This window comes from Thunnus albacares, chromosome 4 (assembly GCF_914725855.1).
Source record: "Thunnus albacares chromosome 4, fThuAlb1.1, whole genome shotgun sequence".
Lineage (NCBI taxonomy): Eukaryota > Metazoa > Chordata > Actinopteri > Scombriformes > Scombridae > Thunnus > Thunnus albacares.
In genome coordinates this window covers 21,632,175-21,656,906 of record NC_058109.1, presented here as the reverse complement: position 1 = coordinate 21,656,906, position 24,732 = coordinate 21,632,175, and the positions used below count along the sequence as shown (strand labels likewise).

The 24,732-nt window shown below is 39.3% G+C and overlaps 1 protein-coding gene across 1 annotated transcript; it reads left to right on the top strand.

The window, feature by feature from the left end:
* The first annotated feature begins 1,711 nt into the window (after positions 1-1,711).
* c1ql4b (complement component 1, q subcomponent-like 4b) lies at positions 1,712-19,539 on the top strand. Its single transcript, XM_044347655.1, has 2 exons — positions 1,712-2,401; positions 17,388-19,539. The coding sequence occupies exons 1-2, from the start codon at positions 1,868-1,870 to the stop codon at positions 17,565-17,567; spliced, it is 714 nt and encodes a 237-aa protein (XP_044203590.1). The 5' UTR covers positions 1,712-1,867; the 3' UTR covers positions 17,568-19,539.
* The last annotated feature ends 5,193 nt before the right edge of the window (positions 19,540-24,732 follow it).

Below are 24,732 nucleotides of genomic sequence, written 5' to 3'. Positions count from 1 at the left end.
CAGTAGTAGGCAGATGCTGAGGAGGAGAGAGGAGCAGGACGGAAAATACAACAAGTGAGTGAACTGTTGCTCTGCGAATAAAGTCGCTCTGCAGCTGGATTTCAGCGCGGCGAAAAGTGCGTAAAGTAGCTTGTCAGGAGGTGTTAGTTTTGATTGAAGGAGTTATATTAATTTGAGTTTTACGCCTTCTTGGACTGTCTGTGAGCGCTGCTGCTGCCTTGAGCGTTTTTTTTTCTCTTTTTCTTTTTGGGCAATGCAGTCGGGCCACCGAGCAGGAGTCCTGCATGAGATGCTGCAAGTTCAGATATTAGTGTGACTGAGTTTGCATCGCAGCGCAGTGAAAGCGGTCAGTGTTGGGAGGGTTTCATCCCGGTCCTGGACCAGTTCTCCTGCGGCGTCGCCACCTGAACCCGCAGCGTTAAAACCCCCCACCCCACCTCCCACTGAGAACCGGAAAGAAAAGACAGAAAGAAGGACAGAAAAAAACTTGGTAAGTTGATCTTTATCTGACCTGTTTCTGCACCACTTCCTTTTTTTTTAGTATTTAGTACAAGTAGCCTATTCAAATTGGGGTAAGATTTTTGATTAAAGTAATCTTTTTGGTGGTGATTAGGCCTCTAATATATCAACATACAGCTGTGAAACCACTTAGTTTGATTATTATTGCTGTGGTTGCCCATATCTTTACTTTTATTAATAAAGATGTTTAAACAGATTATCCACAGTCTGTCTGTAGACAGTCACATATTTCAGGATTTTTAATTGCTGGATACAAATATTTATTTTATTTATAAATTACAAAATGAAAATGCTTTATTTGTAAAATTGTTCTCAACATTTTAAAATAAAAGTTAATATGTGTTAAAGCAAAGGGTTTTAGTTTTGTTAGTCCATGACTGCTTATTTTATTATATGTGTGTATAAATGTGTCTTCTTTTCCTCTATAGATGCCCTTTTGTAAAGAGATCCAGTGATTTACGGTGATACGTAAAATGACTTTCAAACAAGAATTTCCACATGCAATGCCCTGCCCTTTTCTTCAGAGTCTGCCTTTTTATGATCTGTAACACATTTGTTGTTTGAACGGAGGAGTAGACTGTCGAGATAAATCTAATCCAGACTCCTTTAAATAACATATAGAGAAGCGCGAGCCTGTCAAGAAAAAAAAAGGAAGCAGGGAGGAAGGAAGAAAAGAGCACAGATTGAGCATTTTCCTTCGTTCTTCTCTTCTCATTCCTGGACAGACAAGTGAGCGCCCTTCCTCGTATGTGCTGGGTGAGATGAACTCCAGTGGGAATACTGTAGACCCCACCTGACAGCTCTCTGCCTGAGCAACCGAAAGCTTTTCACTGGAGCTTCCACAACCTCACAGCTGGATAACAAAGCAGCGGCCTAAAAATCCAACATCTCAACGGTGATGTTCGTTTGGGACAAAGAAATTTAAAATATTTATGTTATTTTTGGGCTTGTTAAGTGATGTATTATCTTTAGATAGGTTGAAATCTCTCACCAGAGGAAACTGAAAAATAAAAGGATACAAACTAAATGTGCTGAAAGCTAAGAAATGGAAAAACCTGTTTGTCATTCTTCTCCAGACTTGTGATTTTCTCCTTTTCCTGTTTGAGACTTGCCTGTTCCGCTCCTAGAATACCCCCCCTCCCCTTCCCCCAGCCCCTGATTTCTCCTCTGCCCCACACAAACACACATTTTCCTCCTTCACCTTCTTGATCCAGTAGTTGATTTCTACCCAGAGTTCAGTCTGGCCGGCACAACAATTCCAGCTAAGGGGGAGGAGGACTTCCTCACGCTGGCCACCTCCCGGCTCAGTCGAAAGAAACGCGTCATCGGGGCTGGAGTTGGTGTGGCCATGGTCCTGGTCCTGCTGGTGGCCATTCCCCTATTGGTCCACACCACCAAAGGGGGAGGGTCTGGAGGAGGGGGCATGCATTACGAGATGCTTGGGACCTGCAAGATGGTGTGTGACACCCCCACACAGGGAGAGCTGACAGCTGTCTCCCCACAGCCCCCGGACTTCTCAAATCGCAGGGGCAAGCAGGGTTTCAGAGGGGGCCCTGGACCTCCTGGCCCTCCAGGTCCCAAAGGGCCCCCCGGAGAGCCCGGCAAGCCTGGCCCACCTGGTCCACCAGGGCCTGGACCTGGTGGCTACGGCCCCTCATTCTACAGTCCGAAGATCGCCTTCTACGCCGGCCTGCGGAAACAACACGAAGGGAGTGAAATACTGAAGTTTGATGATGTGGTGACCAACGTAGGGAACTACTACGAGCCGAGTACCGGCAAGTTCACCTGCCCTCTGCCCGGCATCTATTACTTCACCTACCATGTGCTGATGAGAGGAGGTGATGGGACGAGCATGTGGGCCGACCTGAAGAAGAACGGGCAGGTGAGTGCGTGTGTGAAGTTAGGTAGGTGTGTTTGTGTGTTAATCTGACCCTTTGACACAAACTCCCAAAACATGTGGGTGAAAATACTTAGACTATGTCCACACAATACGTTTTCATTTTAAAATGGCGTTTAAAATGAAAACAATCTCCGAAGTGTTTTAGCACCATTTCAGAAATAATCCCCCTCCATTACTAACATAACTGAAAACGCATATCACATGACCATTCATGTACACTGGGCATACGCATGCAGGTGACAGATTGTCTACTCTGCAGTTTGTTGCTTAGTTGCAGAAAATACTACGAAGGAAGAACAGCAATGGCGAAAAGTAAGACTAGAGATTTCTTTGCTTGGACTGACCACGAGGTGGAACTGTTACTGGCCTGACGAATCAGGGAAGGACACGTTGTGACAGATAAGACCCAATCAGGAAGTGAATGTGGGTGTCTGCGTCATTGTTTTCAAAAGTCTCTGTTTCCGCCCCTCCAGACTAAAATGCCATCTCTGAATTTTCAAACTAAAACGGAGTCAGAGATTTTTTCAAAAGTCTCTGTTTTAGAGGTTCAAAAACATCAGAGTAGTGTGGACGCCTGGTGTAAACGTAGCAAAAGATTTGTGTTTTAAAATGTATTAGTGTGGATGTAGCCTTACACACATTACACACAATACTTATACAGGTGTGTTTGATCCAGTATCACTCTGTGCCACCAACAGCTCAATAACAAGAACACTTAAATAATGCAATATAGTACAACATAAATAATAATAATAAAAAAACTCCAAATTAAATGATAAAATATATTATTTGTACTTTCCCTGCAGAACAACACAAATAAGCTTTTTCTGAAATGACACGTCTATTGGTAGGATGACATAATTTGTCAGTGCCTTCCTAAACCTTTACAAAACGCCACTGCAAAAATAAAACAATTTTCTGATGTGACAACACCTTTGTGTAGTACTTGGTTTTGGAAAAACTTGGGTTAATGTAACTTCATTAAGATCATTGAACCTTTAAGGTTTGGGTTAGGGAACATGGTCATGGTTAAAACGAAACAACGTTGACTGTCAGTAGGAAACAGGAAGCAAACAGTGGTCCAGCGTTTTGCTGTGACAATCATCTACTTTGACATCCTCCCTCTGTGGCTCTATCATAATGTCATAGTGTCACATGAGTCATGACGTCACATCCAGGCTAGCTTCTGTTCACCTAGTTTCAGTGCAGTCTCTCACTCAGCATTTCTTTCAGTGGTCTTTCTGAAAAAAAACAAACTTGTTCCTGGGGTTTATCAGAAGTTCAGAATATCTGTCAGAAGTTGAAACCTTCATGACTTGACAAGTATTTTGTGAGCATACAAAAGGCCCAGCAGCAGCAAGGGTACTTACATCTTGTATCTTGTTTTTGTCCGTATCCATAGAATTCACCAACACTATCTTCTGATGTCATTTTTTCAACTTTTTATCTCTAGTCTCTGCTGTCTTAAAATGACTTCACATGACTTTTGCTTCTTGCTGTCCTGCTGTTATTACAGACATGTCCCCGGACTTGCCCATAGTCTCAGTTTATCTGTCAAGCTATGATTTCATATTTGATTTTTTTTTTATATAGATTACTGTCCTTGTCCAAACATGTGGAGTGAACCACATGACTCACTGTTGACAAAGGTTATGGAGTTATAAGTTTTACAGCTGCTAGAGAGCTTTGTGACATGAATGCTAACATATGGGGTTTTGGTCATTTGTTTAAAGCGTATATTATTGCTAATTTTTATAAAAAATAATGTATCATATGACAATGTGTAATATCAGAGGTGTTGCTTGTAGCGATGAACCTGCAGAGAATTATCACTAGACTCTGCAGCTCCCCTCGGCTTTACAGAGCTTTTTAGCAAGTTTCAGCTCATTGTTTAGCTGTCTGGCTGCAACTTTTCTGTTTTCGTTCACTTTCATGGCTCTCACAGTGTCATTTTCGGTTGCAGCAGGCAGCTGTTTTCAGAGAAAAAGCTCTAAAAACCCACTGTGCACCACCTGCTCAAGACCAAACGGCAAACAGACACAGTTAGTGACTAGCTGGTGAACATAGTGGGGCATTTAGCAGCTAAAGAGCCAGATATTTCCCTCAGGAGTGGGTAGAGATAAAAAAAAAATAGAGCTAAAGGAGAGTGAGTATTGGACTTAGATTCACCAGATGGACAGAAACATGACTCCAAATGAATGAAAATGTTGCTCCGTAACTGCTGGATGTGAAAATAAGCAACTGTTTGCTAACATTTTTGCCATACCAACCTAAAAGATGACGATATGTCAGTGTTGTGTTCACAACTTGTTTCTGCTGCCCCCAAGTGGTGAAAAAAAAATCTGTTAATGCAGGTTTAAACAACTGACGCTGTTGTTTTTGTTGGGAGAACAGGCTCACATTACATTAATGTACCTCCTTTGAAAATATCATAAGCAACGCCTCTCCAACACAGGGTAAACAAAACTCATAATTAAAACGATCAATTGTTATTTATTTCAGGGTTATTGATATGGACTGCATTGTACTTCACAGGTGCCGCTGTTATTGTGTGATAGTTTGACTACCTAATCATATGTTAGCATGTTCAAAAAATGTTTCTAAACAACAGAGCATTAAGAAACACCATAGTGAAGAATTAAATTTAAAGAAGAGAAAGAAAAGTCTAAAGCAAAAGCTGAGAATTAAAGTAAAATCACTCATGCTGCATGGGGAGGAACTATCAACCCCCTGTTTGATGGTACAGTTTAATCAGAAAATGTTCTCAAAGTTTCCAAGAAAAGCAGTCGGTGATTTCCTTTAGAGGACAAAGAAAGGAAGCCAGACTGAAAGGAGAAACAGAGGTGTGACTAAGGTCTGCTTTACATGGAAAACTGTAATTAATTGTACAACTTGCAAACAAAGGGAGGGGAGCTGGGAGAGAGAGAGAGAGTGACAGCCAAGCGATCAAGGGGATAACAATCCTCCAAGTCTCGGTGGAACAAAGCCAAAATTCAACAGCTGGCTACTGTCCTCTGAGGAACTCTGACTTTAACACTAATAAATAAACAAGTACAAATGTCTGGAAAAAGCCTTGAACGCTTCCATCTGGAGATCCGTGACAAGCTTGAAGTACTAAGCCCTCACTCTGTTGAGGAGCTCTGATTCTGACATGTGTGCTGGAGAACAGAAGAGTGACATCCTGGGGATTACCAGAGAAGAAGAAGAAAACATGCTTTGCATTGTTACACGCCAAGTCAAACTAGGCTGTGTTTGGTGGTACAACAGCGGCTTCTCTTTACACGTTTATGTTGCTGCTGAGCAGACCTTCACCCTGCTGGGTTGTTGTCTGCTGATATGCTTTACTGATCTCCATCTTCAAAAGATACTGTTTTAGATACTGTAAGTAAGAATTTAGCAGGTAACTGCTGAACAATTTCCACTGATCTTATGCAAAAATTTCCCAATTTCAAATAGTGGATCATTATATAAACATTCAATGTTGGCATTATACCTCTGAGCCAAGGAGGTTCTGTTTTCAATTCAGATTTTCAGTTTCTTTTTTGGGCCCCAGTAACCCTCCTATTGGCCAGAGGAGGATATGGGAGCTGCAGAAATACATATGACACCAGTGATGAGCTTCACAGGGAGGTTTATGCCGCACAACCCGTAGGAGTCCCAAGTACAGCAACAAAGACATGCAGCTGTCCATGCTGGCTTCTTAACTCTTGTTGCAATGTTACAAAGCCAATTGTGATGCCACCTAAAAAACAACATTAGGCACCATTGGTGTTTTTGCAGTGGTGGATTGGAGCTTTACCCCTGAGTCAGACATGTGCCTTCAGCTCCATTTGTTTGTTATCTAGTAGAGTACCTCAAAAACCTGTCAACAGATTACAACGAACATTTGGTGGAAAATTATTTTTTTTTTCAACACTGAGATTGTGAGTGATATTTTTTTTATGTTTCCTATTTTCTCCTGCACTACTGCACCTAACTACATGAAAAAAAATCTTTCATAGTGTTTATTTTGTGCATATATGGATCCAGGTGTGTTTAAAAATACAATTTAGGGTTGCTACTAATGATTATTTTCATTATCAATTAACCTGCCAATTATTTCTTCAACTAATAGATCAGTCTTTTAGTCTGTGAAATATTTAAGAAATGAAGTGAAGTGAAAAAAATGCTCAGCGCAATTTCTCAGAGTCCACAGTGACGTCTTCTAATTGCTTATTTTACCGGACCAAACACAGAGATATTAAATTTATAATGATACAAAACAGACAAATGCAGCAAATAATGTTTGGTATGTTGGCTTGAAAATTGACTGAAACGATTAATTGATTTTCAAAATAGTTAATAAATTTGGAATAATACTTTTACAAAGTTGCAGAATCCACCAAATTAGTGATAAAAATGTTTAATCTGCATCATCTACACATATTAACAGATGTGCTGGAGGTGAAATAAGTAAATAATTCATGAAGGAGGGAAATGTTCAAAACTTCTTTCTCAATTTTATTAAAAATAATTTTTAAAAAATTCCTCTCTGCACCAAAAACTCATTGTTAGTGTTTCACACTACATGGTCTCACTTTGTGCTCAATCACACTGGAATATTTTCTCATGTTTTTGAGTTATTTTACTAACTAACATATGAGCAACATAAATTAATATGATTACAGGTTCAGTACAATTCTGATTTTTTTTTCTCATTTTCACCCCGTTTTGGTTTTACTTTAACAGTCCAAAACCACACATCATTACATAGTAAATCTTTTTTTGTGACTGATCAAGTCCATAAAAATAGTTATTCCCCATTTCATTGATTTGACAGGATGTGCATAAAGTGCAGAGTGAAGAGGACAGACAGTAAATGCCACATATAATTGGGGGACTTGGTTTGTTGCGTGCCTTCACAGACATTGTCATTCCTGTCTTCTCCTGCTGTTAAATCTTTCATAGCCTTTAGATGAGATCTTCTCCCCTCCACCTGTGCCCCTCCTTTACACACACACGCACACACACACACACACACACACACACACACACACACACACACACACTGTCCACACTGGCTATTGACTCCTTCCCCATTAATTATCTTTTCCATCAACTAAATTATTTAACCCAATTCGGTGCTGATCTTGCCCTCACAGTTTCATTGCACTCGCTGTTTTTGTCTGTGAATAGACAATTGATCTTGTAGCAGAGTGAATCTGCTAGGTCAATGAGAAAAACCTTGAGGATAACACTGAAAAACTTTCTGTCAATTGAGAAATTGCTAAACTCCTTTGTTACTGTTAATGTATCAATCTTTCTGAATGAGAATTTTGTTCATGTAGACTTGATTTTGTTTATTTTGAGACAACATTCTCCAACTGTGAGAATTAGATTATTAGTGAGGACATGCTTTAAAGGAATAGTTTGACATTTTGGGAAATGCACTTTGGTTTCTTATTGAGAGTTAGATAGAAGATTGATACCAGTAGACTGTCTTTCTACTAAAGGATTTTGCTGGCAGTTTATATTTTTCTTATTGTTAACAAATCTCATGTGCAGAGCCAAACCAACAATGAACTGATCCTACTACAAGTATTGCATGTGTATCCAAAGTCTGATATATTATATTCCTCTGTGCCATAGACCTCGGTTGTTGTCCAAAAACTACACGTCAGTGAGCCACACTGTTGCGCTGGATGACATGTTCATTTGCCACAAAGATTAAAGTCACATTAGTTTTTTTTTTAGAAACGGCTCCAAAGACTAATACCACATAATCTTATCACATTTTCAGTCTCAGGAGAGAAGTTCCTTAGTAATCATGACTCTTGTCCTTCAGGAGCAAAGGAGGGAGTGGTGTGACGTTAAAAGAGCCACAAAGTCCATAGATGGAGTAGGTTGGAGTGGATGTGTGGGTCAATACCCACACATCAAAAACAAACCATAAACAGTTTGTTTTTGTGCCTAAACCTAACCAAACCTTAACCGTAGCAACGTAAGACAAGAAATCCCTTTTAATCTTGAAAAGGTGATGTTGTCCTTTCCATAGTGGCATCAGATCAGAAAGACGCCAACCAGCATTATATCTTTTATATCTTGTTAGTTTATCAGCACAAAAAACAAAGATATAGCCAAGACATGGGCAGGGAACTGTAAGGCACATAACCCCTTCTTAACTCCACAACTTGTTGTTTTCACACTTAGTTTTTTGTGCAAATTAAACAATAATATGCCTTTTCCTAAAACATCATAATACTCCTTTAAAATCTCTTATGTCTGCCTGTAGTGTTTCCCAGCATGAGTGAACGTGTGTGTGTGTGTATACAAGCATTGTCAGACTGATATGCACGGTGTTGATCAATGTCTTGTCAAACGGAGCTGAGAATAAGACACATCCTGGGGAGAGATTACTGCAGAGACAGGCAGGATGCAGACAAGTGGGCTGACAGAGAGAGAGAGAGAGATGGATGGATGGATGGATGGATATTCATAGGAGAATGGACAAAGGGAGATGAGGAAAAAGGCAACACTGGAGCGTCCTCTGTCCTCTGATGAGGGGATAGGAATGTAATCAGACAAACATGAAACAAATCAGACGTGTCAGGCTCTCTGGCTGATGAAATGTGTTGCTGGTGTGCAAGTTTACACCAAGTTTGGAGACCTGAATGACTCAATGAAAGGATTCCTCTTCAGTCCTCGTGTCCCATAACTCATCAAAAGATTGGTGTTGAGGTAGATGACCTTTTCGATGGATATATAATTCACCACCAATATGTACTTTGCCCTTTACAGTGATGAGCATGGAGTGGGAGCATGAATATTTATAGCTGGTCCAATATGGGCGAACCTGGGTTGGTCAGTTGGCCAGTTGGTAGCATCCACACACACACACATACACACTAGTTTTGATGATAGTAGTGTTTCAGTATCTCATGCTAAAACGTTGCTCTGCTATTGACACTCATTATGTGGCAGTGGCATTAGGTTGGATCTGGTGGTCAGGTGGACAAACTGGTGCCTTATTAAAGCCCAACAAAATGCTCTGACATGTGCGTCACTGTGGCTCAGCCTTAACAATGTGAGGTGTAAAGGTTGGAAGGGAAGATGAATTAAACGTGGAGATTTAAGCTTATTGGATCAAAGGTGTATGGGTTAAAATAACAGATTTGCAGGTCCTGATAAAGATGCATATGTTGGATGTTATTGTGGTGCAGGGAATAATGTCTTATTAAAGGCTCATTAATTCCAGCGAGGTTATAAATAAGGGTTTGGATGAAGCTTGAGAGTAACAGATAACAGGTAGCAGCAAAGACAATGTTCTGCAAACTAAATAATTTTCGTTGTGAATACCATAAACACTCCACACATCACAGTTGTTTTTTTTAAATTCACCTGTCTGTACATAAAAAATAACTAATAAGATCTATGAGTTAATTATAATTAATTAGATATACAATTTGAAAGTTGTGGTGATGACAAGCTTGGACTCAATTAGAAGACAGAAACCGCTCGCCTCCAGTAGGTAGGTGTGATGCGGTTACTGTGAGAGGTGGAAGCTGCTAATTACAGTTTGTCAGACAAGGTGTCAATATGGGCTTCATGTGGCACTTCATTAGACGGTACTGAATTTATTTTATTTTGGGCATTTTCCCAGCTGTGTTTTTCCCCCCAACAACGGTGTGTCTTCGTAATCTGGACTAATCTTCTGTGTGTTGCATTTACTTTAATATCTGACACAATGGCCAAACATTATAAAGGGGAATATTTTGTGATAAAAGAAAAAAAAAAAAAGACCGTCCTTTCAGACAACATTTCTTGTCAAGCCAACAGAAAGAATCCTCTCATATGCCCTGCAGCTTGTCCTTGTTTTCTTTTCTTGTCTTTTTCCTCCGAGAACACACACTTTCATGCGTATGTTCATGCACACAGCCATTATTTGACTATACTGTATGTTTCTGTTATAATGGCTGAGGCCATTATATTCTGTTGACTAAAACAGCTCAGCTGGTTGTTATGCCTTTGTTGTGCTTTCCCTTTGCCTCACCATTATATCATTATTTCTCCTCATCAAGGAAGCAGGTTTTGTCTCTTTTGTACACAGCAATGTTTCACAGTGTTTGATAACAGTGTTTTCACAACTGACATGAACAATGCTAAATGTAACCTGGATTATTAACATTATTAAGAGCAGGCATGTTGCAGTTAAAGGGTTATTAATCTCTGACCTGTGACAGGTTTCATATGATGAATGAGTTTTAGGAAATGAGTCACTTTTGAGTGTGTCTGAGTCCCTGCATGCTGTGTGTCTACACTCTGTGTGTGTGTAGGGATGCATGTGCACACACCTTTGTAAAACACACACACATTTATTATGAGGCAGTCATAAAGGAATAGTATCATTTACTGTAAGTTCAGTGCTGAGGCTTAACTTGAGCTCTGCAGGTAGATTGTCCACTGTCCCATTTATATCCAATTAAAGCATCTCCTCTACCCTCAAAGGCTTCAGTCTAGAGCCAATTAGAGACTTTCTAATCAACATCTTGACACCTTGGGTCTTGAGTGTCATGGCAAAATATTAGCATTTAGTATGCCAATTAGTGTGTGAGAGCATAGTGCAGGAGAAGGGTTACAAGTCGACCTGCGTAATAGAAACAGGATACCTCAGGCTGGTACACATGGATGGAGGCAGGGAGAACGCAATTGCTTTTACAAAAAGAGGCCATTTCAATTGCCCTTCTTCTCTCCGTAGCGTTCTCTACGCCCTCTTCACCCTCAGAGGTCCCTCAGGTAAGTTTAAGAGACCCCGTCTCAATCGCCTCGCTCCGCTCTGAGAGGTCTGTACATCACAGTGAATGAATCCTGTCAGTTTTATTACCAAAGGATCAAGGCACCACTGCGAAACAAAACAAAACTGAAAAAATAACACACTACATGGACAGCCCGCCTCCCCCATACCTCATTTATGCCCTCCTCCCCCTCGTCTGAAAGAGGCATGCTTGATCAGTTTGTTATCCAACAGGCTCCCTCCCCATCACTCAAAGCCCCTCTCTCAACTTTGGCTTCCTTCACCTGAATCCTGTGCTTAGACTGTTAAAAGTGCACACAGCCGTTTACCCATCTGTGTGCCATTATCCAAATATCTGCTATCACACCCTCCTTTTCACATCGTGTCCTCTGTCTATCTGAGACAAAGCTCAGACATAAACATTAAGAACACTCACTTTGATATTGGGTTGATGTGCATAAAAATGAAAAAGATTGTAGGCTAAATAGATTAGAAATATGTCTTTAATATGTCACACAAATCAGTGGCACACAGCTGAAATTGCAGATTTTATTGAGCATTTAACATTGGAAGTGAATAATTTCTTTGCTGTCAATTTCTCTCTTTCTTCTCCTCCCACCTCTCTCCGTCTCTCTCACTATTTAATGTTGCCCCCCTAATGAAAAGTGGAGGCAGTGTAATCTTCTCTATTGTCCCACGGGTCTCCCTTCTCCCCAACAGCAGCAGATCAAGTCAGAATACGCGCTGGGCCAACAGACAGAAATTCACTCCCTTGTCGCTATCAATCTCCGCCACTGTTGACAATAATCCTGATTTGCTTTTCCCTCTTGTTTTCACTCCCAGAGCCCCAGTGTCTCCTGCTCGCTTTAAGAAAACAAGGTTTCACTGTGATTGTTACTGACAGCCGAACCTGAGATTCATCTGGGCTGCGTTTCAGTGTCACAACGCTCTGCAAGAAATTAGAATATGTTCCACACTGGTAGAAAAGTGTTCAGATCCTTAAATTAAGTAAAGTAGCAATACAACAATGTGAAAACAAATAAAAGTCCTTCATTCAAAATCATATTCAGCTAAAAGCCCAAATGTAACAATCCATAAAATATACTTAAAGGATCAAAGCAAATGTCCCTCTCCTGCAGAAAAATGGCCCCTGTGAGTGAGATATAATAATAATATATTATATTATTAGATCATTAATACAAATGAATTAATACGTAAAGCTGTTGTAACTTGTTGAGGTTGTGCTAATTTTAATTACTTTATATATTGTGAACTACTTTAATCTGTATCAGTTCCCTGTGTTTTATGTTCATTGTTTTTTTTTAATGTAAATTAATGTTTTTAATTTCAAAAGTTAATCTTAACTACAGCTATGAAATATGATATTCTGTTTTACAATACTGAAATCATATATTCTTTGCACACAAAGTATAACCTTTCATGTCAAGAAACATTATTATTAATGAACAAATAGTTAACATAGAGAACTACTCACTGTGAGTTATGCGGATATGTTTCCGTCTTACTTTTTTTTTTTTTTACTGAGGACTTACTGTTGATGACATTCAATGAAATATAATTTCTTTATTTATAAGCACAACACACATTAATTAACATTTCTGCAAATGTGCCTGCGTTAGTCAGCCGGTTAATGTTCAGCTGCAGTCCTTTGGCAAGAAAAAACTATATTTTCAAAACCAGTTCATGATTACACTCATATTACTGTGGCAATAATACTGACGATGGCTGTGATAATGTTTTAAATGTCACACTCTTAAAGATATGTGCATAAAATGTATGAAATAGCTAACATGTCCACCAGGTTACTGTATATAGGAAGAGAATGCAACCATGAATTAATCATAAACATAACACATTAAATGTCAGCATCTCCACTGTCTGAGTCGAGGCTAAATAAACCTACGTGTCTCATAAGGAAATCAACCATAAAAAGCCATAAATAACATTGTGTCCTTTGGGCAGGCAAATATAATTAGCTGGTGTTCATGTTTAAAAGGCCATTTCTGTGAGGTGGTGTGAATATCACTGCTGCAATTTTTGTTAAAACCCTTAAATGTGGGTGATTCAGGTAGGCAGTAGTTGTTCATTAAATAAAAACAGTCTTTTTTAAACTATGCTGCATAAAGTACAATCAGAGAAGTAAACCCATTTTAATTGTAATCTTATACTGTATGTTCGCAGCAAGTTACAGCAGCCTGTCAGCCTCCAGCTCAGCTGAAAATAATGTCAGGGGAATCCTGCCGCTCAACCATGTAGACAGATGTTGGAAGTACAAGATGTCAGAATCTCTTTACTGTTATATTTTTCCTAAAACCTATTAGGTCTTCTCAGGGGAGTTGTTTCAGTCCCTTCAGAGTGAAGCAGTCTACAGTATAAAATAACAAAATGTCTCATATGCTGCATGTTTTTTTTTCTCAGGTGTTCACTTGAGGTTCATAAAAAAACAAAAAAAACAAAGAGAGCTGGAGAGAGAAAGAGCAGGTGGAGTGTGTGTTTTGTAGGATCTTATCTTGATCTCCTGCTAGTATGTCATGGGCCCATTTGACCACTGTAGCCTATCCGGTGCCCCCACTTATTGTGATTGTATGGAGTTATTGAGGAGTTGGACCTATTAGGCGGGGAGCTGCCATGGCTGTCCGACTACCAATTACCGTAGCCTGCAGCCGTGTATAGCCTGCCCTGACGCATCTGGAGGTAGGGGGGTTGAGGGCGAGGGATGCTGTGAGGAGGGGGTGGGGGGGTGTTGCTCTCAGGAGACCTGCCACAGCAGCACGCCGTTAATCAATCCGATTTAGACCGGACAGGGACACACTTAGTCGCTGCTCGCGCCAAGACTGCCATGGCGAGGAGAGAAAATGTGTGCGTGACCTGCATCCCATTGGAGTGTAAGGACACAAAAAGATAGATAGATGGGTCCAGAATGAAGAGATAGAGAAAGGGGCTACGAATGGAGAGAGGGATGATGGAAGGGGCGTGAGGTGCGGAGGGTAGAGACAACAATTAATGGAGTGATGTGAGTTGAATTAAAACAAAGGGAAATGTATTGATTCATTTCTGTCTCGTGGAGGGGAATAGAAATGTTCACTTCCTCTACATGGAATAAATGCTTATACAAAGAAATATATTGAAATAATGGGCAAAAAAACTCATTAGTAGATGGAGGATGAGGAGAAATGGGTAGCTGGGTCTTATTTGATTTGTCTTAGTGATCACAAGGCAGTCAGGGAAGCTTGATGATCATATCCTTAGTCAGACTCGGAGCGGGAGACAAGGATGGAGTAGGCTATCATATTTGCATTCATTAATATGTATGCGCTTGTGTACTTTATTTTCCACCATTAAATGGATCGTCTGCTTGAATAGTTGGTTACTTATCCAATGATATTGCAATTCATTATAAGCAGATTTGCTTACAGGGTGCGAAAACAACTTAGGGCTTGGAACAGCAAGGGAGTGGGACGAAATAACAGAAACACCTAACAATATCATGAATAAGGGATGACCTATCAAAGCATCAAAGCAGCTGTTTTCCCACCTTGAAAAATAATTCCTGGAGGAAAAGCCTTCAATTCTTTAAGTAAGGAAGAAACATGACATTACATTTAGCGCCTGTGTAGACTGCTGCAGGCGTTTGACTTCATCCTCGTCCTAATGAAACCTCTCTTGGATTTATGTAGCAGCATGTACGGGAGCATTATCATCTTGGAATATGGAAGCATCATTAAATCTACATTCAGTGGTATCGTATATGTTATGTAAACATGTACAGTAATCATCTGATGTAACGACTTCCTTTAACAGGGCTGGTCATACCATTATAGACCCAGCTCATAATGTCAGGTTCTTGTTGTAACTGTGTTGTTGGGGCTTGATTATATTATTTTGTCCTTTGTGCACTCTAGTGTGTATATACAGTAGTATGACTGTGTTCATGTTTAGCATTTAACATATTAGGAATGTCTCTTTTTTTGCCATTTAAAAAAAAATATTAGATTTTTTTCATTTGATACACCTCCAGTTTCTGCTCCACTGAAACTAGCTTCCTAATGTTTCTTGCAAAACTCAAATTTAAAAGTGAAGTTTGTCAAATATGTTTAAGCCACATTTTTAAATTGAATTAAGCTTTGTCAATTTGTCACTGACTCAATTGCTGTAATGGTAATTTAGTCGCTTCACATTTAAAGCTGCCATATTCAATATTTCTATCATAACAATGGATTAAATAAATACGTAAAAGGAGTCGCTCAAACCCTGAGCTCTGCAGAGCGTCTTTCAGCTCATTGTTTTGGTTCTCACAACTTTACTTTTTTGTTTCACTCTCACTGCTCTCGTCAGTCATGTTTTTGGCCATGACAGGCAGCTGTTTTCAGTGAAAAACCTCTAAAGACCCACTTTATGCTAGCTGCCCAGCGAGGAACAGCAGACACAAAAAGTTAGCAACTAGCTGGTAAACATTCTGGAGCATTTAGCAGCTAAATATTTTTCTAAGGAGTTGGTGCAGACTGAAAGGAGAATAATTATTGGGCCTACAATCATTCATCAGGAGGACACAAATGCAACTCCAAATAAATGTTGCTTTTTGCAGGCCGTCCTTTTTTGTAACCTGAACAACATTCATAATCCCTTGTATGCATATATACAAGTGTGACATGGACTACTTATGCAGCTTTGTAAAGCTGAATACCTGTGAAATAATGGCCAACATTAGGCAGAATGTGTCCATATACACGCATGTTTATTGTTGCAATGCTTGACAAGTGAACTGATGTCCTCCCCCAATACAACCCATGCGATCCCTAGATTCTTCCCTGCAACAGGTGGATCAGGTGTGGGAGCAACAATCCTCTGGAAAAACTGATAGCAAGTAAAAGTTTGTGCTCTCAGATGGAGGTTTGAGGCCAAAGATCACTGCACATCTCATCTATCTACCCAGTGGACAGGAAGGGATCTGTGCTGATGACATTACACCGAGATCACAGAGTGAAACAGGAAATAAAACGACACCGGCTACATCAAGACATAGAGAAAACAGACTGGTTGTGGGTGAGATACTGTGATTAGATGGAAAAGGTAAATCTATTAAAATTATAAACAAAATTGACTGATTTGAAATAAATGGCCAGTGGAAAAACTTGAGTGCAAACATTTACCTGTAAGAACAAGAAAAACATTTTTCAATTCTGTGTTGCATTAAGCATCGAATAAAACTCGCTTCATGTGGCACATGTGGCATACATACATATTTATGACAGCATAGAGTAAATGTAGGTACTTGCAAGAATTTTGCCTGAGGTTTGAATATGTAGGCTGTGTTTTCTTGGCTTGAAGAGTCATTACAGGTAGAATGAAACGGTTCAGAGCCATTTAGTAATAAAAATGCAGGTCATACTATACAAACAAACATGTGCCGTATATAAACTCAGCATGTGCTCAGTTAGAGGTGCACATTCAATTAAAATATTCTTAAAATAAGATCCTGCCACCACCCCAAATTTAAAATAGAGATGTACTGATACTCATATTGATATCGGATATTGGTGTGATACTGACTCAAATAGCTGGATCAGATATCAGTAACAACGGGCCGATTATTTTAATGAATGACAATTCAGTAAATTTATATCTGTGTTTTATTTGCTGGATTTTGTTTCACAAAGTTAGGAAAGCAACATTTAAATCAAGCCTGATTTTGCCTTACACATAACAAAATGATCCCAGTCTCTTCCACACAGTGAGACTTACAGCTTATCAATTAAACTCTGGTATTGGATCAGTACTCAGTATCGGCTGATACCCAAAGCCCAGGTATCGGTATCAAGACTGAACAAGTCGGATCGGTGCACCCCTAATTTAAGACACGGCTCCCCATTCCTCCTCTGTTCAACCTGATCCAACCTCAACCTCCTTCTCTCTCTCCCATTTTTTGAAAAATATGCAGAAGCTTTAATTGGCTACAAAATTTCTCTTCGCCATTTACATTCGGGGTTAAGACGAGGGCCATGAGCCACAGTATCGCCGGCTCAAGTCTGGCCAGGGACCTTACAATTGGTAGCTTCAACACAGGCCACAAATACTCATGACGCTTATGACATCAATTATCTAGTTTCCCTGTGATATATTTCAATGTTTCTCTCCATCTTTGTTGCCTATCAACATCCTGTTTTGTCTTTATCTCAGGTGAGGGCCAGTGCAATTGCTCAAGATGCAGATCAGAACTACGACTACGCCTCCAACAGCGTCATCCTGCACCTGGACGTAGGCGACGAAGTGTGTGTACAGCTGGACGGGGGCAAAGTTCACGGCGGAAATACCAACAAATACAGCACCTTCTCTGGCTTCCTCATCTACCCTGACTGACAATATACTTACATTCTTATACTTTATCTCTCTGTAATCGAGCAAAACGTTCCCTCTCCTTTCTGCATCTAACATGCCATGCTTTCATGATGTAATTTGTCATTCCAACACTGTTCGGTACACAAAACGTGTAATAACATGATCACAGTTAACAAGTTTGAAGAGAATTTGTGTAAAAATGAATATAATATTGTATATATTACCAGTTAACATTTACTTCTGATACACACACCGGTGTAATCATTATTCTGTGCCATGTACAGTATGTGTAAGCATGGCTAAAAGACGTCATTCACATCTGTTTTCTCCTACAACTTCTCCTATCAGTTGTTACACTGAGACAAGATGACCATTTCAGCCACCGGTCTGAAATCGACTTAAATGATCTCTGAATGTAGACTGTAAATCGAAGAGTGTGTATTTGGCTGCAGCCTCTCGCCTTCACAGTGAGATGGATTTTCAATATGGCCGTAGACACCAAACGAGAAAAGTCATGAATATATTGATCGCAGCTGATAATACAGCCAACACCATGAGCATAATCCAGTGTGTTGTACGTCTGTATTCATGCTCGTGTGCAAGCATTTGTGTGTTTACCCTCCAGTTTGTGTTAAGGAGTAAAAGCATCATGTTGCTGTTAGTTTGACCCGCACAATCTCTGATACATTAAGAAAGGGGTGTCAACTTTTTGGTAACAGTCCCTTAACACACACAGTATATCAATACCGAGGTTTATCTTTGAGATTTCGCCTGAGCCAGAGCTTATGATAGAGCGTCATCATATCCTGCTAATGAGCCCGGACTTCCTCTACAGCCTCACCTGTTCAGCCCGGCATCCATAGTGTGCTGTATGATGAATATGATATGACTTTAAAGAAATAGTTCGACATTTTTGGGGAAATATTTGCTTTCTTGCTGAGACTTAGATAAGATCATCTATGCCACTCTCATATCTGTCCTCATGTTAATCATACAGAAAGCGGTTTCAATCTTCTCATCTAATTTCCCTCAAGAAGGTGAATAAACCCAAAATGTCTAGCTATGGTTAATTTTATTGTGTATGTACCACTGTGAAGATGTTTTTGAAAAGCTGGTGACTGTTGATGTTTTACTGCCATATGACATACCTATAGGTTTTCTGTGCCTTACACAATCTATTTCATTTTTATTTTTTATGCATGAGACTGTTTTTAAATCCAAGCTTTATGAACAAGCTGATCCACGTGATACCAACACGTATCTGACAGAAGTTTCTTATGAAAACCTCCCAGACGCATGCAGTCCATGCATATGTTGTCATTTTATGAAATGCAGATACCAGATGCTAACTGAAGACATTGACTTTGTATGTAACTGGATGTAACTCACTGCTGTAAAGAAAAGCCCCAAAATGGAGATCAAGATTCAATCTGTATGAAGCATGTCATTTTGTAAATTAAAATCTGCATCAGAGAAATTATAAATATGTCGATGTAACCAAATAATTATATTTAACAGTTCTATTTTTTTGTTTTTACATGATATTATGCCTACACGGGTAAAATGTAAAACTCCTTTAAACACATCTATTGTAGTTTTAATGCCATGCAGGAGGAGCGCGTCACATTGACTCAGTAATACACTGGTTATGTGTGGCAGAGACTTTTATGTCCCAATTCTGCAGCTTGATAGCATGACTGTACCCCGATGAGATTCGGATGTGAGTCTGTTCTGATCAAGTCGTCATTCTTGTGCTGTGATTGAAACAACATCCCGACACTGTATATTGTACACAAACATTCCTCCTGAGTGACTTCACATAACCTGTGTGCCATGCTGCATCCTACTGTGTGTGTTTTTCCTGCCGCTGTTACCTTTGTTCACGAGCAGTGTTGTCACTGTACTTTGCAAGCTGAGTTGTGTGTATTTGTTATGTATGAAATCAGCATAGATTTTTCTCTGCCCTTGAAGACCATGAAACACAATAAAAAAAAGAAAATTCAGGGTTATTTTGCTGTCACTGAGTCAGACTATAGCACCAGTGTTTTATTTATTCTTTACTTCCTTTGTTCTTATATACATTACGGATCTCAGCAGGCGTTGACATCCGTGTGTAGCATTTGTCGTATTTTATAACTTATCATAGAACCAGATTTACATATTCCAACAAGGTTAAATCAGTTGTCTCCCATTCAATAACCTATACCTGCCATAACCTGGTTTCCCCCATTGATAAAGAATAATATGATACATTATCTAACATTGTGGACATTATTATTATTATTACTTTGACAGATAGTAAACATAATCACATTAATACATAGTCAGAGTGTCCCATTTAATATTACATCTTAATTAATAACATTCATTAAGAGCCATCCTGGAAAAACAACCAGATTTGGTTGCTTTTTGGGTTTTTATGTCAAACTGAGAGCCACAGTAATTAAAAACAAAGAAAAATAGTGCCCTTTACTGAAACACAACAAGTGGGGTGGTGACACAGGGATCATAAATCAAACATTGTCAGTTATAATAATACTCACCCTTACGATGACAAATGGCACCTGCATTTTATTGATGTAGTTACCAACTCTCTTTAGTAGCAGTGTTGTATTAAAGACTGCTGGCCTTTCCTCAAAAATGTGATTCATTCAACCCGTAATGTAGCCAGTGATTATATCTGACAACCACGTTAGCTTACAGTGTTTCTTTTCTTTACTGTTACATTTTTCCCACTAATGAGATAACAAGACAAGAGTTTATAGCCATGCTAGCAGCTCTGTGAGGCTGTCCTTATACAGTATGTACGCACAGTGGTGCTTTGAGCTAAACGCTAACATCAGCATGCTAACATCCTCATAATGGCAATGCCAACACGGTGATATTTGGCAGGTTAACATGTTCACCATCTTAGGTTTAGCCTGTTAGCATGCTAACATTTGCTAATTAGCACTAAATGCTGTTGAGAATGGCATTAGTTTTGCAGGTATTAGGCCATAAACAACATCAAACTTTCATGGCAATCCATCCAATAGTTGTTGAGATATTTCAGTCTGGAACAAAGCGATGGACTACCAACCTACTGAGCAGGATCTGTTGGAGTTGAGAGAGTTTGTGAAGCTCCACAGATTACATCACAAATACATGTTTAACAGTCTGGTTTTAATGTTAGTGAGGTCTGAGACATAATATCAAACACCTTATATGAAAAACTCAGCACTCTGGGGTGTAACATAAAACATAACAGAGTATGTTGGATAGATCAAATGTAGCATCAAACGCCTCGTGACTTTGACAACATCCCTGTGTTTCAGGTTTATTATCAGTTTGAGTAAGAATGCAGCTCCATAATGAAAGAGTCCACAGTCCAAAGGTTCAGTTCACTGACTTGTAGCTTCAGGCGAGAGTTGAACACAAATACAAATTGGACAAATTGAAATGTCTGAGATCACAGCAACCAGCTTGAAGTTGGCTTTGCTATTAGAAGACTTGTTTCTGTGCCTGCTGCTGCTGCTGCTGCTGCTGCTTTTACCCTCCACAAAGTCACCCTGTGAAAGTGAAACATTGGCTGAAGGGAGATTTCACTTCACCAGAATAAAAACAAGGAGATGGATCTTTAATTAAAGGTGAGGGGTAATACTATTCTTGATGAGGAAGTTCTTGCTGAATGTGGTGCAGATGAGAGGTTTGGGAGATGTTGGACTTGAGGGGTGTTGGTGCAGTTGTATCTCAGCAGTGTCTCCCCTCCTCTGAGTCCCAGTGCTCCTTCTTCGCAGATTCCAGCGTTAAGTTAATTGGACAGGGAGAGAGGGCTGAGGAGGGAAGCGTTCAGCCCCATTAGCAATCCCCCAGTGGAAGGCTGAGCCGAGAGGATCACAGACTCACAAATAGGAGGATTAAAATAATCAATAGGCTTCACTCTCTCTCCTTCAGCACAGACGGCTGCACCACACACACACAAACACACTGTTACACAGATATGCACCCACATGCGCACACACGCTCATGAGCAAATACTAACACAGACAGTCTGAGGAATACTAGTTCAAGGAGCACTACTCTCCTCAATGTTGTCCCTGGGCTTTCACAAATTAGTCTGGGTCATGTTAGATTCACATACCACACACACACACACACACACACACACACACACACACACACACACACACACACACACACACGCTTATTCTCTGTTAATGAAGGTTAATTTAAGCCTCTGATTAAATGAGGAACAGAAAAGGTCAGAGACATGAACAGTCTGTATTTTGCTTGGTTATTTCTGTACTTTCATGTCTTCTGCATTTCCTTTTTGTATGACTTTTATAAAAAAAATCTATGTCTTTATTCTATTGCTTTATAACTCAGTATGATCCGGTTTTGCACCACCACAAGAATTGTTATTTTATTTTACACAATGTTATATACAATATTTCTAATTTGTATGACTATAATTCCTGAATTTGGGTATTTTGGTTGTACACATTTTACTTATATTTACTGCATGGGAGCCTTGAATTTTGCTGTAATATCTGTATAACACTACAGGATACATTGTAGGGTTAGTATAATTATTTTGTTGGGAATAATGATATAATAAGTCTGTGGAAGACATTTCCTTAATTTCTTGCAGTAATTGGAATTTAATTTGGTCTAATATAAACATTAATTGAGTAAGATATGTACATTTGACATACATTAATATAAAAAGTGCTTCATTCATTCAGGAAATCAATCAATGCCTGCAAGGCAATATCCACATGTTTTACATAACAGTTGTTGGCAATATCTATAGCAAATATTTGAACGTGAGCTTTTTAATCCTTACACCCCTCATACAGTGACACACATATGAGGTGATCGCCCAAACACTTTCAGTCAAAAAAGCACTTTTAAAATGATAAAGAAAACAACCCAAAACAAAACAAACCTTTTTTCCATTCATATTGCCTGTTTTCATCTCTATAGGCTGAAGAGGGAATTATTTAATTTAGCCAGAAATCAAAAGACACCTGTGACCAGAAGTTAAATTTGGGAACACTGGTCTTTGTCCTCTCCTGCCGTCACACCCGGACTCTCCTGGATGAATCAAAGTAGATTTAAACTAATAAACAACACCTGGTGGGCAACAATACCTGAATAACACTACAGTCATGAATTGTGAAATCCATGTTTTAAAGAGAGCACCTTCATAGTCCTAGACTTGATGCAAAAAAGATATCAGATGATAGTAGGCATGATTTTCAGCTGATACCTGATTCACATGAATGATGATCATATAAAACCCAATTTCTAGTAACAACAATACATGCACAGAATCAAAACCTGGTCCTGCATGAATTATAATTGATGATATAGGTCCTATTTTATTTACTTGTTCATGAAAAAAAAAAACCTTTTTGCCTGCTTTCTCTCTCAGGTGTCTCAGCAGCACACTTACTCAAGTCCTACTACAGGAGGTCATTTAATTGCTGGGGAGGTCATGTGTTGCCAATCAGAATCTGAAATTGTGTTTTTTTCCCCTTTTCCCCCTCAAGATTTACAGGTAAGTACTTTGTTTTGGTGATTTTATATTTCGCCACCTCATGTAGTCTTTTCAAGACATTGGCAATTAATCAACCTCTAAATCAGTCTTAGTGAGGAAGCATAAAGTGGAACACTGAAATGCACTAAGAAGGCTGCTTCATACTTAATTTCCAAACCAATACACTTCTTTCAGCTGCCACTTACAGAACAGTGTTCACTGGCAGTGCTTGGCAGTACATCAAACTACCTGTTGACTCTGACATTAGTTTTTCGAGTGTGTAAAGACGCAGCCTGATCTGACCACGTTACACCAAACTAAATATCAAACTAGAAACTGATAACAGACCAAATACGGGGATGATAAGTAGATTTTATATTTTAGAGAGACTAAGACAATATAAAGTTGGTAAAGTTACTGTAAACTCGTAGCATTATTATAGTGATAGAGCACAGACACTTTAACCTGCTGTATATCCCTTTCAAAACACTATTATATGTATGTTACTGATACTTATTATACATACAGTATTAACAAGTATATATATATATATATATTACTGTATATGGAAAACTTGATTTTATTTTCCCTTTTGTGTGGCTCAGTATGAGTGTGGTTTGGCTGCTAAAGATGCTACTCACAGTAATCTTCACTGTGTTTTCAGGCTCACCTGTTACAGTGAAATTCATATCTCTGTCGACGTGATCCTCTGATAATTGAACCATCCAGTCTGTCTACGGGACTGACTCATGACACAAGATCTATATCAGTGTCTGTAGTGATGAACACTGAACTGGGTGGGGTTTTATTTGGAAAACATTACACTGGCTATAATATGTTGTTCTGTGACTGTGGGTGAAATATCTCGCACACGTCATCCATTACCCAACAAATTCTAGGACAACACCTGGTTAAAAGAGTGACCTGTTGTGTGACCACAAATCTTTTTGACATATCGCTCATTATTTTTCATAGTTTTCAGCATCCTACAAGAGTGGTCAGGACATGGAGGAACAAAACAACTGTTTATTTTTCACTTTTAAATACGTATGTTTTTTCTTGGAACAGATGATAACAGTCATGACCGGGGGGTCTGGTGCTGAGCCCGAGTGCTTGGAACAGATTTACAGCTTGTGCCTTCGTCTCTGGTGTTATATCCAGCGTTTGCCCTCTCTGCCCTTTTCTTGTGTCTCCACTCATAATGAGAAAGTATGTGCATGCCAGTGGTGGAAAATAACATTACATTTACTCAAATACTGTACTTAAAGGATAGGTTCACATTTTTTTCAAATCATTCAATCATTCAGCTGTTCATACTGACTGTTAAAAGATCTCCTTCAAATGTGCTTTCAATGTAAGTAATGGGGACCAAATTCCACAGTGTATCCACACAGTCATTTTATCCAAAAATGCATTTAAAAGTTTATCTGAAGCTTATATGAGGATTCAGCAGTCTGAGTTAGTCACATCAAGTGGATATCTGTCACATTTACAGTCTTTTTAGCATCAAATCCCCTCTTTGTGTTTCCCTGTTGAGCTGTGTTTGGATGGCTGAAGCTTCATATTAGCTTCAGATAAACTTTTAAATACATATTTGCCCAGGGGGAGGCCTCTAAGTACAATTTTGAGGTATTTTTACCTGAATATTTCTGTTTTATGCTACAT

Coding starts and splice junctions, on each gene's coding strand:
- c1ql4b (XM_044347655.1), top strand. CDS start 1,868: ATGGTCCTGGTCCTGCTGGTGGCCATTCCCCTATTGGTCCACACCACC. Junction 2,402..17,387: donor ACCTGAAGAAGAACGGGCAG/GTGAGTGCGTGT, acceptor TCTTTATCTCAG/GTGAGGGCCAGTGCAATTGC.